The sequence below is a fragment of the Nicotiana sylvestris genome, chromosome 11 (assembly GCF_000393655.2).
Source record: "Nicotiana sylvestris chromosome 11, ASM39365v2, whole genome shotgun sequence".
NCBI lineage: Eukaryota > Viridiplantae > Streptophyta > Magnoliopsida > Solanales > Solanaceae > Nicotiana > Nicotiana sylvestris.
Genome location: NC_091067.1, coordinates 158,482,039 through 158,494,967, shown reverse-complemented (window position 1 = coordinate 158,494,967; position 12,929 = coordinate 158,482,039). Strand labels below are relative to the sequence as shown.

General features: G+C 38.5%; 1 protein-coding gene across 1 annotated transcript; it reads right to left on the bottom strand.

Moving 5' to 3' along the window:
• Window positions 1–1,717: 1,717 nt before the first annotated feature.
• LOC138882174 (G-type lectin S-receptor-like serine/threonine-protein kinase RLK1) lies at window positions 1,718–5,122 on the bottom strand. The gene is made up of 2 exons (XM_070162579.1): window positions 4,434–5,122; window positions 1,718–3,679 (listed from the first exon to the last, which is right to left on the bottom strand). The coding sequence occupies exons 1-2, from the start codon at window positions 4,960–4,962 to the stop codon at window positions 1,797–1,799; spliced, it is 2,412 nt and encodes an 803-aa protein (XP_070018680.1). The 5' UTR covers window positions 4,963–5,122; the 3' UTR covers window positions 1,718–1,796.
• Between the last annotated feature and the right edge of the window lie 7,807 nt (window positions 5,123–12,929).

The window sequence follows — 12,929 nt, the reverse complement described above, 5'->3', positions numbered from 1 at the left end:
TTTGGTACAAGCAGTTGAGTAAGAAATGAAGTAAATTCACTTTGTCCATAGTAACAATGACATGGAAATACAACCACTTTAAATAGAAAAGAGAAAATTTCCTTTAAACAGAAGAGACATTGGTTTCTGTTAGGACCGTAAAAATTAGGTGTCATACGGAAGCTAGCAAAGCAAACCTTGAACGACGATAAATCATACAACAATGGAGAAACATACCAAAAGAGACACAAACATTTAACGTGGTCCGGTCAATGACCTACGTCCACAACGGAGATGAGCAATTCACTATATAAAAAAGAGTACAAAATATCGAGAGAACAAACTCACGAAGAGGCAAACACAAGTGACACACTAATACTTGTCCCGTAAAGTTCTCCCCCTAAACACTGCTCTCAAGTCCCTATGGCTACATTGTGGATGCTACTGAATGAGAAGGACGGATCTTCAATTTATAGAACTCCAAACCTTTTTCTTGTTACCTTTTTCCTACAATAAAAAGGACTAGTCAAGTATAGGAGAATTATAATTTCCTTCTACAAAAAGGAAAACCCAATTGAGGTAATTATATTGTCCTTTCCTTCAACAAATAGGAAAACCAAATATGGTAAGAAAATTATGGCAAACACCTAACTATTCTCCCCCTTGGCCGGAATTTTCTAACAAAATAAACTTGATCCACATTCTTCACATAGCCTTCAACAGGTTGCATCTCCAAATCTTCACCACAAAGTTTGTCTCAATGTGCGTAGCACACCGGTCAAATTTCTCAGACAAAAATCACGATTATCGTCAAATATGTTGCGGCTAGAACTGAACCCGCCAAGATGAACCTGTCATGAACCTCACTCTGATACCACTTGTTAGGACCGAAATAATCAGGTGTCATGCGGAAGCTAGCAAAGCAGACTTGAACGACAATAAGTCCGACAACAAAAGAGAAATCTACCAAAAGAGACACAAACATTTAACGTGGTTTGGTCAACTAACCTACATCCATAGCGAAGATGGGCAATCCACTATATAAAAAAGAGAACAAAATATCGAGAGAACAACCTCACGAAGAGGCAAACACAAGTGACACACTAACACTTGTCCCGTAAAGTTCTCCCCTAAACACTACTCTCAAGCCCCTATGGCTACATTGTGGATGCTACTGAATGAGAATGACGGATCTTCAATTTATAGAACTCCAAACTTTTTCCTACGAGAAAAAGGACTAGCCAAATATAGGAGAATTACAATTTTCTTCTACAAAAAGGAAAACACAATTAAGGTAATTATATTGTCTTTTCCTTCAACAAATAGGAAAACCAAATATGGTAAGAAAATTATGGCAAACACTTCTTATTTAAGTCATTAGTGGAAGCCAAGAATTGCGGAGGAAACATTTTACTATGTTAAATGGCTTCTGCTTTTGAATTTTAAGAAGCAAAATCTTGAATGACAGAAGGTACTTAACAGAAATATTTTCTTAAACAAATCATGGCCATCCACTTGTTCTCAACACGACAAAGATTACGAGCACTTAACTTTTACTATTACACATGATTAAAACATCAAAATAATCCTGATCATCAGAATTCATTACATGTTCATCCTGACATGTAAAAACTCGTTGCTCCCCCCTTTCCAGTAGTTATACATAATACAGATTAACAGTTACCAGCACAAAATTGAGGAAATTATGCAGAACATACAATTTAATGAACATGCAACATGATGAGTAACATTACCTTAGTATTTAGATATTAAAGATATACAGCGGAGGAAATTGCAGAATGTCAATGAGGGTGATCTTAAATAGTAGTGCTGAATGTATAAGGGCAAGGTGGAGTAGTTACTTCGACAGATCCTTCAAGCATTTGAGTGACTTTCCTCATAGTCGGCCTCATTGTTGAATCTTCTTGGATGCACCAAATACCAACCATCACGAACCTCTCGAGCTGCTTCTTGTCATTCAAGGCCTCAGTATCAGTCTCTACCAAAGCTTCCAATTTTCCGTCATGAAAGCAATCCAAAACCCAATCTGTAAGAATTGCCTCCGGTCCATAGCTTTCCTCATTCTCCAAGCTTTTCCGACAAGTGATGATCTCTAGTAGCAACACTCCAAAGCTGTAAACATCCACCTTAACCGTGACCTGACTATTCCTGAACCATTCTGGAGCAACATAACCTCTTGTTCCTCTTATATCGGTAAGAGTTCGGCTCTGGTTAATCATCAGAAGTTTAGACAATCCAAAATCTGATATTCGGGCAATATAGTAATCATCTAGAAGAATGTTTTGAGGCTTTATGTCACAATGAATAATCTGTGTACTGCACTCTTCGTGGAGGTAAGCGAGTCCCCTTGCAATCCCCATTGCAACTTTCGTCCTCTGGCTCCAAGTAGGTTTTTGATCACCAAAAAGATAACTTGCAAGAGTGCCGTTACTCATATACTCATAGACCAACAAGCGATGAGGTCCCTCGTTACAATATCCAAGAAGACGGACCAAATTTTTGTGATGAGTCTGACTAATCACATTTACTTCAGTCATGAATTCCTTCTCTGCTTCGTGAGCAACTCTATCCAGCTTCTTTACAGCAACAACATTTCTTGAACCGATAGGCATCACTCCTTTGTAAACAATCCCAAAGGCGCCCCTGCCTAGCTCTTCCTTGAAGTCTGTTGTGGCTTCGACAAGTTCTTTATATGTAAAACTATGACAAATAGAGTCTGCTACATGACTTGTGGGGCGAAATGTTTTCGCTTTCTTTTTATAAATGTGGAAGAATCCCCAACAAAGTACACCAACAAAGAGAACATTCACCAACACAGAGCTACCTAAGAGCGTGGACGACACAACTGCCCAATTTCGCCAATTCTTGCTTTGAGGAGATCCTGGATTTGGAAGCCCAGGACTTAGAGGAGGAACACCATTTTTCCTTCTCTTGATAAAAGCTTTCGCATTCAGACTGGTGTCTATTCTCCCATTCCACAGTGGCAGCTTCTTTTTCCAGCAGCTATCGCTTCTATAAATGGCAACAGCACAAAAACAATCATTCAAACAGAAACTTTGGCAGTCTTGTTCAGTAGAAGGGCTAATCTTCTGAAGGTCAGACATTGGCCAATCAGTATCACGAACCGTGATAAAACTGTACAAATCTTCGGGTGACCCCCTTGCAACATCATCACAACTTACAGCAGAATCTGGTTTGCAGTTGCCATAAGTATCATTTGGATCAACTAGTGAATATCCTTCAGGACAGTTACAAACTGGTCTTTTGTTTGTACCAAGATTGCACACATTATTGTATCCACACGCCCCTGCTCCTCTACTAAAAATGTTGAAACATATATTATCTGGTTGAGCCCATAAAATATTCCAGCCGCTGTCATTAGAACTCCTCGAGCGATAATAATGAGTAAGAACTCCATCAAAGTTAAGTGTCACACGATGGTAATTTGTCGAAGCTGAAGGAATGGATCCGTTAGTAAGAAATTGCCTTTGATTGTTTCTCTTCAAGATGTACATCATGCCATTCTCTTCAAAAACCAACTTATCACCAGAATTGGTTACATTTGCTTTGTCAGAAGTTTCACTGTTATAGTACTCATCATCATCATCTGAATTGGAAGGCACACTTTTTGTAACAAGCACCAAATTCCCATTATCAACCATGCGAAGATAAAATCTACCTGTTGAGACATAATATAATTAAAAAGTTAAATCGTACTCGCTCTAAACATGGGGGGGGGGGGCGTGTTGAGACATACAACAACAAATACGCCTCGATTCCTAACAAGTTGATATTGGCTATATCAATCCTCACTCACCATGTTTCTTCTATTAAATTTCATCTCAGGCCATTATAAGCGAAAAGTACTGGAACTCTATAATGTCTATTGGCATGAACATATCAAATAGGGCTAAGATACTTCAAAAAAGCATAGGATCTAAAGTAAATATACTAACATGACTAAAACATATTCCTAATCCCACCGGTTTCATGTCCGGATAAAGAGTCCTTATAAAGGAGGAAGGATTGCGGTAGACTGGCAGCCAGTGGAAAACTAACCAATTAGTCATGATGATTCTCGTAATACATATACCATGTTGGGACATAATATAATTAAATAATTAAAATGAGTCGGCCACACAATACAACAATAACAAACTCAGTGTAATCTCACAAGTGGGGTCTGGGGAGGGTAGTATGTATGCACACCTTACCGGTACCTTGTGGAGGTAGATAAGCTATTTCCTATAGACCCTCAACAATAACAAACCCAATATAATTCCACAAGTGGGGTCTGGGGAGGGAAGAGTGTACGCAGTACTTACCCCTACCTTCAAAGAAGGCAGAGAGGCTGTTTCCGGAAGACCGTCGGCTCAGGAAAGGTAAAAGGAAGGGCAATAACAAGCACACCAATCAGAAAACCGAAGCAATACCTTGAGAGAAATTAGCTTCTGATCTTTGAGAAACAAGGAAGCTCCCTCTTTCCAATGTTTGACTTGGCAACAAAGTGTCAGTTGGATTTCTAAAACTTTCCCACAATGGATCAGCAGAATCATTTCCCATAATAACAAAATTTCCAGTATCATTCATAAATCCATGGTCAATATTACCAAAAACCATATCAGTTCTCCAAATTGTATTGCCTTGTGTATCACTAAGTATGAGACCATTTTGAGAATCAAGCTGTAATCTTGATCCACGTGGCACTGGATTACTGATATTTGCATGCCATACTATGGTCTTTTCCTGTATTTTTGCATACCATATACAAAGCAAGAATTGATCTTTATCTTGAAGTTTTTGGAACCCAAATGCAAAATCACCAGATGGTGAAAACCATGGAGTGGTTTCATCTGTTGCAGTAAGAGAAGTGCTAGTAGCTACTCTACCATTATTTTGAGCTAAATTGTGTTGTGGAAAGAAAAACAGAAACAATAGAAGATAAAAAAGGGAAGAAACCATTACAAGAAAACTTATGATTTTTTAAACAAATCAAGAATATTACTCTATACATAAGAAAAATAATGGGGCTATTTATTTTTGTTAATTTGTGCGTGAGTTTTGGATCAATTGCAAAGACTTCAGAGTCAACTTCTACTTTTCCTGGTAAGTTAATGTTTTGTGTCGTGTGTCCTTTCTATTAGTTGTAGCGTATTGACGAGTGCTAAATAATAACGGAAAACTAGTGAACTATGCAACTTAGGACATATATGCATGTCGTTTATAGTTTTGCACAGAGAAGACCTAACGATTGAAGATGGTAAAATGATTGAAGAAAGCACAAACTAGTTCGAATATTATATTATTAAAATAATAAATATAAATTACTAATTTTAGTAGGATTACTTCCCGAAATGATGTATAAAAAAAATCGATTCTAAAATTACTCAAATAAATAAATATGATTATCACATAATTTCTCAATCAAACAAAAATAATATATCAAAAAATATCTTTGAATAAGAGTGGATCGGGTCGGGTCAGCAGATTTTGGTTGGTCCGGTTATTCATTATTTAAGAAAGACAAAATAGTGTGGTTCCGTTAAACCGAGGGCATGAAACTATTGACGACGGGCATATTAGTCCTAATTCGCATAGTTCACTGACATATATGGCCCTTTTCCGAATTATTAAAGTACTATTTTGTGTATTTTCCCTTTGCCGGTCCCTCAAAGTTATAGGAAAAAATAATTTTCAAACCCAAAGTTGAAAGGGGGTCTTCAGTTCGTGTCGATACGCAGTAACAGAACCAAGAATTTATATAAGAAAATTTAAAAAATACTAAAGTGTCACAGTTAGATTAAAACATGTGGCCTAAAATCATTTTTGAACTTATTTGTCATTACATTATTTATTAATATAAAAAAGTTTATATATAACCAAGAAAATTAATTTTTACCCTAATATAAATTTGTAACGAAGGAGATTTCAATTGACGCGGCCTAGACATTTGTACTATAAAACCACAACAATTGTGGTGATTCAAGAAAGGAATTAGAGTACGTTTTAGTGCATTTTTAACCTATATCTGGTAAAATTATTCATATAAATATACCCTTTTTTAAATTAAAAAGAGAGAGAGAGCAGATTTTAGACTATTGACTAGGTCAATTCCACAGTGTAGAAGGATGGAAATAACTAGTCAATCAACTTTATGGCCCTAGCTCTATTGTCATGATACAACATTCTAATATGTTGGAATTATTCAATTGTCTAAGTGTTGACTAATCTCTGCCTATAACAAGAATAAAAGAAAATATCTAGTAAATTGAAAGTGCTCCTTTTTCTATTATATCCCTAAATTCAACAAAATAATAGGTATCTAAACTCTTATTTTATTCTTTTTCTTGTCTATCACTAAGGGCATTCCTGGAGTATTAGAATTTAAATTTATGATTATATATAAGCAATTTCAGAATACATAACACTAATCTTCAGTACATTTTCTTTACATGTATGAACTTGACTAGCTTTGATCATTGAGCCTACTTTTCAAGAATCCCTTCATAGCAAGGAAGAACATAAGCTTATATTTGCTTAAAAAACAAAACAAGATTATGTTGAAAAGTATGAACCTATAGATTGTGATATTGTTGCTATTTAACTAGTATTTCCTAGTGCAGTAATAGAAAAGCTAAAAGATCAGCAGTCACAAGCAAACATTGCTGGCCAAACAAAATACATTTTCTTGTGTTCTTGCTAGTGTGACTTTGGTTGTATCCTTTTTCTCCAATGTTGCTACAAAGGAACAGCCAGTGAAAGCTTCTTGGAGAGGCTTTCTGTTTCTCAAATGCTCGCATATATCATGATATTTTGTCCCGAAAAATTGAACTGAAAAATTGAAATTCAACTAACGGTCTTTTAAAGGAGCTATGTGGTGTCATTTCTATGCTAAAATTGTATGGGTCAAAATTAGGTCTAATTTAGCGAATGCAGACGGACGAGCTGAGGCTGAGGTTGAAACACAGTATGGTCTAGTGGCAAGGAGTCGCTCAAAGAGGGAGACCAGTGTCGAGGTCGAGTAGAGAGCAACGGCTGCAATTGTTAGAATGTTCCTGTGATTATGAATAAGGAATATTCTATTGAATATTCCCCCACATTATACTTTTTTAGGGTTTTCTAGTGATATCCCTTATAAATAGGAAGAGAGAGGGAACAAAAGGGGATTAGGAACTTTTGTTAAAAAATATCTTGTAAAGAGTTGACTATCAGGAATATACAAAAAGCTTGTTTTGTCTCGCTTGTTTGGTTCCATCACATAATATTCTTCGTTAGCTCACAAGATCCAAGAACACATAGTCCACTTCATTTGTCTACTGTCACACATTGTAGTCAGAGGAAAGAATCATCCATCTCACCCAACCTTTGGGTGACAAATTCCTTCTTATTACATTTAATGCCATGTATCACATTTATTGCATGTTTTCTTCCTCGTATTAATTACTAGTCATTGAGCGTTAATCCAGCATTTGTTAAATTGGACACGGACTCATACCATCTGAGTTGATTAATTTTGCATCTAGAATTGATTACTTTTAACTTGGATTCACCCTTATCTATTTATTAAATTGGTTTAATTAAAAGGGTTCCAAAAAAATTTTTGGTCATACAATTTGGCGCCATCTGTGGGGAGGTCCTAGTTAGAAAGTTTAGTTTCTTCTAGATCTAAAAAAAACTCCTTTTTCACAAGTTAACAATGGCAGGAAAAAGAGAGGAAAGATTGAAAGCAGTGATGGGTGTCACTACCAATCTCATAGGCACCATCAACGAGGCGGACAAGGAAGGAGAGGAGAATGTGACACCGAGCGCCTCACCCAGGCAAAGTGATTCACCTCCTCCTCATGGGAGTGTAACCGCTTCACATGAGAATGGAGCCTTCATATACACAACGGAAAAAGCGCCGCCCGCAGTGAAAAAGTTATTGAAGGCGTGGCTGAAAAGTACCCTAAGCAGTATTCTCGACAAACCCACTCAAGGGGTGAGTGGGAACACCGCACGAGTTGACACTCCAATAACCATCAACGAGCAACATGCCCCTCCCCCAACAGGTAACTCTCACACTGTTGTTGATGCATGTAATGATGCCCTCGTAGTTGTTCTAAAGAAGATGAAAAAAATGGAGAATGTGAATAAAACGCTATGCGACCAAATGAGGGAGCACCAAGAAAGAGTTGATAAGATACCAGGCGCCCCAAAACTCCTGACAAAATGGGACATCGGCCGGTTCGTGGAACAGCAATACAGCAATAAGGCAGCCCCATATGCCATACCCAAAACTTTCAAAATGATACCGTATCTGAAAATATACTACAACACAATGAACCCTGAAGACCATATCATTCATTACATCACGGCGGTAAAAGGCAGTGACCTCTCGAAAGAGCAGGTACCGTCGGTGCTGCTGAAGAAGTTCAGCGAAACCCTAACAGGGGGAGCCTTAACATGGTACTCACAATTATCAGCACGCTCCATAATGATGTTCGAAGAAATGGCCGACAAGTTCGTCACTGCCCATGTGGGGGCCAAGAAAGCTGAAGCGAGAGTGAATGACATATTCATCGTCAAACAATCACCTGGCGAAGGACTTAGGGACTTCCTCGCTCGGTTTAACAGAGTAAGAATGAGCCTGTCGAATGTATCAGAAGGGATGGCGGTAGCGGCATTTCAAAACGGGTTAAACACATAAGGGTCAAGAGCGACCAGAAAATTACTGAGCGGACTCATGAAATACCCTCCCACCAATTAGGAAGAAATTCACAACGCTTATTGTGCCTAGGTGAGGGCAAATGAAGACAATCTCAATGGTCCGACCCAACGGCTAATGACAGTCCAAATAAAATCAAGGAAAGATCGTCGGAACGACGACTGAAGAGATCACGTAGGCACACACCTCAATCGGGAAAGGAACCAACCGTATAACAGAGCGATCATCCCATTATCTCCCCGTCAACCCAAAGGGGCTTCCCGGCCACAAACGGGAACTCACCGAAACGAAAGATGTATGCCTCCACTATTATCTGCTCACAATTTTTGTGTCTCTCCTTCAGAAATAATTTACGCCCTGGAGAAGCTCGGTCCTAAGGTTAACTGGCCACAAAAGATGAAGTCGGACCCAAATTCTAGAAATTCGAATGCCGTTTGCGAGTTCCATCAGGAACGAGGCCACAAGACCGAGGATTGCACGGCCTTACGACAAGAAGTCGTGAACATGCTCCACCAAGGATATTTAAAGGAGTTGATGAGCGACCGAGGGAGAGCCAATTTCGCCCTTGGACGAGAACCACATCAAGACCCCCCAAAGTCACCCTCCGCTGCCCGCACCATCCAAATGATCATTGGTGGAGGCATGAAGCAACAATCAACCATGTGAAGTTCACCACCACATACAAATTGATGCGGTCGATCACCCATAAACGGTATGATGACCTCGGAGACAGTATCATCTTCGATAACTTAGATACCCACTATTTGGCCTTTCCTCATTTCAATGCTCTTGTCATTAATTTACGAATTTAATATACCAATGTTAAAAGAATCATGGTAGACAACGGGAGCGGCGCGTGTATTATCCACCCCCGAGTTCTCACAAAAATGACACTGGAGGATAAGATAGTACCACGCTGAATAACACTAACAGGTTTTAACAATGCAGTTGAAAGAACCTCCAGAGAGATAACATTGTCCGTTCTGTCTGGGGGCATCACCCTAGAAACAACATTCCATATCATGAACCAAGACACAACCTAAAATGCCATTATAGGGCGACCGTGGATACACTCCATAAGGGCCATCCTGTCCAGTTTATATTAAGTCATCAAGTTCCCTACCCCATGAGGAATATTCAGCATCCGCGATAAACAGTGCTGATCGGAGCCAACCCTGCACTACTACAAAGTAGCGAGAGTGGTCAAAGCAGCTTTTACCCGAGAAGGTTGGGATCGATTTCCACAGGGAGCTAGAAATGGAAATTGAGTTTATATCTAAATTGGAGATGTGTAATTGCTCTTAATTGCACTTTTAATCATAGTTGATTTTGATATTACTTCTAAATTTATACTAATAAGATGCTAAATTAAGCTAAGAGTAATATACTTGAAGGGTTGTCTAAATAGTTAAAAGGCACTAGGGAAGTGACTTTCTCCTAGGTGGATACTTGATAGATTCTCGAGTCTAAGGCTAGGTTGTCATGTTGGGGATTACGATATAACTAATGCACTAAACTTCTCACTCTATACCTCTCGGTAGTTTGAGTGATTTTGCCCTAATTGACTTTCTTAAGACCAATTGGGTATGATAATTTGTGCAAGCAATTTAGGTTCAAGTCGGATATTACTATCTTTAGGTTTAACCCTTTAATTGGGGCTATCAATCTCTTCAATACGCCCCAATTCCTTGTTGGACTAATTTTTCTAGACTCAAGTTCTCTTTCTCAAGAAGAACCTAAGCCAAATAGGCACAAATTAGTGTTTGTAACCACAAATTCAACATTGAAACCATAAATTAGTCCAAATATCAAATACCCATAGACATTCAATCCTTAAAACACAAGACCCATCAAATACCCACACTAGGGTTGAGCCACAACCCTAGCTAATGGGTCTAGCTACTCATGATAATAGAAGAAAACAAAGAAATAGATGAAGAAAAACCCATAATATTTAATTACAAGCTAAAACTTGAAGATTCAATGATAAAATTACTCTAAAATTACTTAAAATGGTAAAGGAACATTGTTCACAAGCGCAACCCAACGTTAAAATACAACTGATGAACTAAAAATGGGAAAAGAAACTATTTATACTAGGCCAAATATTCTGGACAAAAATACCCCTATGGAGGTATTGCGGTCCGCACAAAATCGAGTGTCGCCGCACTGAGGCTTCTTGGCTTTGAACTATGCTCTCTGAACTTGGCCACCACGGGATGCACAAAATGCACTGCGGCAGCGATGGCTTCTATTTCGGTCCGCACAAAAAGGTATGCGGACCGCACTGGTAATGATTCCAAAATTGGCAACTCTCTGAACTCCAGCTTTGCGGACTGCACAATATCGAGTGCGGCCATGATGAAGATAATGCGGTCCGCACAAACTACTTTGCGGCCGCATTGCTTGAGTGTCTGAAATGAGCACCTCTCTGAACTTCCTCACTACGGACCGCACAGAATGGAATGCGGCCGCATTAGACCTGTTGCACTGTGCTTGGACTTGTTCTTGGTACTTGTGCAGGTTTCACTCCTTTTTGAGCTGGCTTTGACGAATTGTCACCTTGTTAGCCAAACCCTACAAACAAGTACAACATATAAGCTTTTGGGACTATTTTGTATACATTTTTAATCAAAACTCAAGTAAGAAGGAGTATAAAATGCATCATATTCCCTAGTTATCAACTCCCCAAACTTAAGCTTTTGCTTGTCCTCAAGCAAACAAAATAAGACCCACCCCTTAAGAGTAAATCCAAGAAAAATTAGCTGACCTAAAGTGACCTCATCTAGCATCAATTGGGACTAACAATTGCCCTTAATTCAAATAAATCATTAACAACATTCACTCTTTTAAGCACCATAGATTTAGTGCGACACGAGCATCAAGAATTGACTCAATACATCAAAGAAACTCTTTCTATTACTTTGGTAATTGTGGAACCCAAAATCACACATCCTCAACTCTCCCTAAGCAAACCTCACCTTTAGGATTGTAGCACTCAGAACGCGGTTAATGGAAATACACTCATCTCTCTCAAAGAAAAGTCACAAGTCCGGCTCTAAGTACCATATGTTTGCCCCTTATGTGAGTCACCACTAATGTAAGCTTCATTCAACTCTAGATCATATAGGGCTTTTGTGGAGATATAGTGAAGGCTTTTGGTTCAGGGTAGGAAATGTTTGGTCTAAGTAGGTTCCATCTTCCCTTTAGCACTTTTTTTGCTTCATTTTGGCACATATTCTCTTAACTTTTTAAGTCCTTTAACTTCTTTCTAAGGGGTTAGAGAGACACAATGTCGCTCTTTCTTGTTCATTTCAAACTTTTTCTTCTTTCTCAACTTTCCACACCTTTCATCTCTTTACGTTTATTGAATCCCTTCATTCTTTTCTACATTGATCATTCTTTTGGTCTTTTTGATTTTCTTTCTTTTTCATTGCCATTCCTTTTCTTCATTTTTCTACCTTTTACCACTTTGTTGCATTCCTCATCTCTCCCCCCAAACTTATGCTTTTGCTTTGTGCTAAGGAAATATCGGGTGCCAAGAGAGAGTATTTTAGAACGGGTAAAAGCTTGTATCGTGGGTTTTGAAAGAAAAAGGTCTAAGGTTTAAAAGGGTTGACTAGGGATATTGTCATTGGTAGGCTATGGCTCGGGATTTTGACTTGTAATTCAAATTCTCACCACACGAGCTATGGGATTTCTAAAGAAACAGAGTCGGGGCCCACAACAACCTTAGCTAAGATTTGAGCAACACAATGGTCTCGAAAAACCATTTGATGATTATCAGCCAACACAAGAGTCTCAAGGTCACAACTTTCACCATCCTATACACAACAATTTATTTGTGACCATAAGATCAAAGACAAATGTGTTAGGCCCAAGTGAAGCTTTGCTTGAGGCACCCTTACCAACTAGCTACTAAAAAGCAAAAAGAAAACAGACTCAAACCCTTAAGAAGGTTGTCATGCCATCCATCATCCGGAAGAGCCACCCGGTTCACACAAATTTCACCTTTGGAAAGAACCGTGACATTAAAAAAACCAAAGGCTTATTGCAAAAACATAAAACAAAAAGCTGCGAAAATAAAATAAGAAGCTATGAACGGAAAATTGCGGAAAGTAAAATGAATATATACAAGAAGGGAATTAATCAAATACACAATAGAGGGAATAAATATATATAGTAGAATGTAACTTTATATACAGACCAAAAGTAAAAAGTACGA

Bases quoted from the DNA above. Each gene is read 5' to 3' on its own strand.
- LOC138882174 (XM_070162579.1), bottom strand. From the start codon at position 4,962: ATGGTTTCTTCCCTTTTTTATCTTCTATTGTTTCTGTTTTTCTTTCCA. The intron at 3,680-4,433 runs GTATTGCTTCGG...ATGTCTCAACAG, and splicing joins AGAAGCTAATTTCTCTCAAG to GTAGATTTTATCTTCGCATG.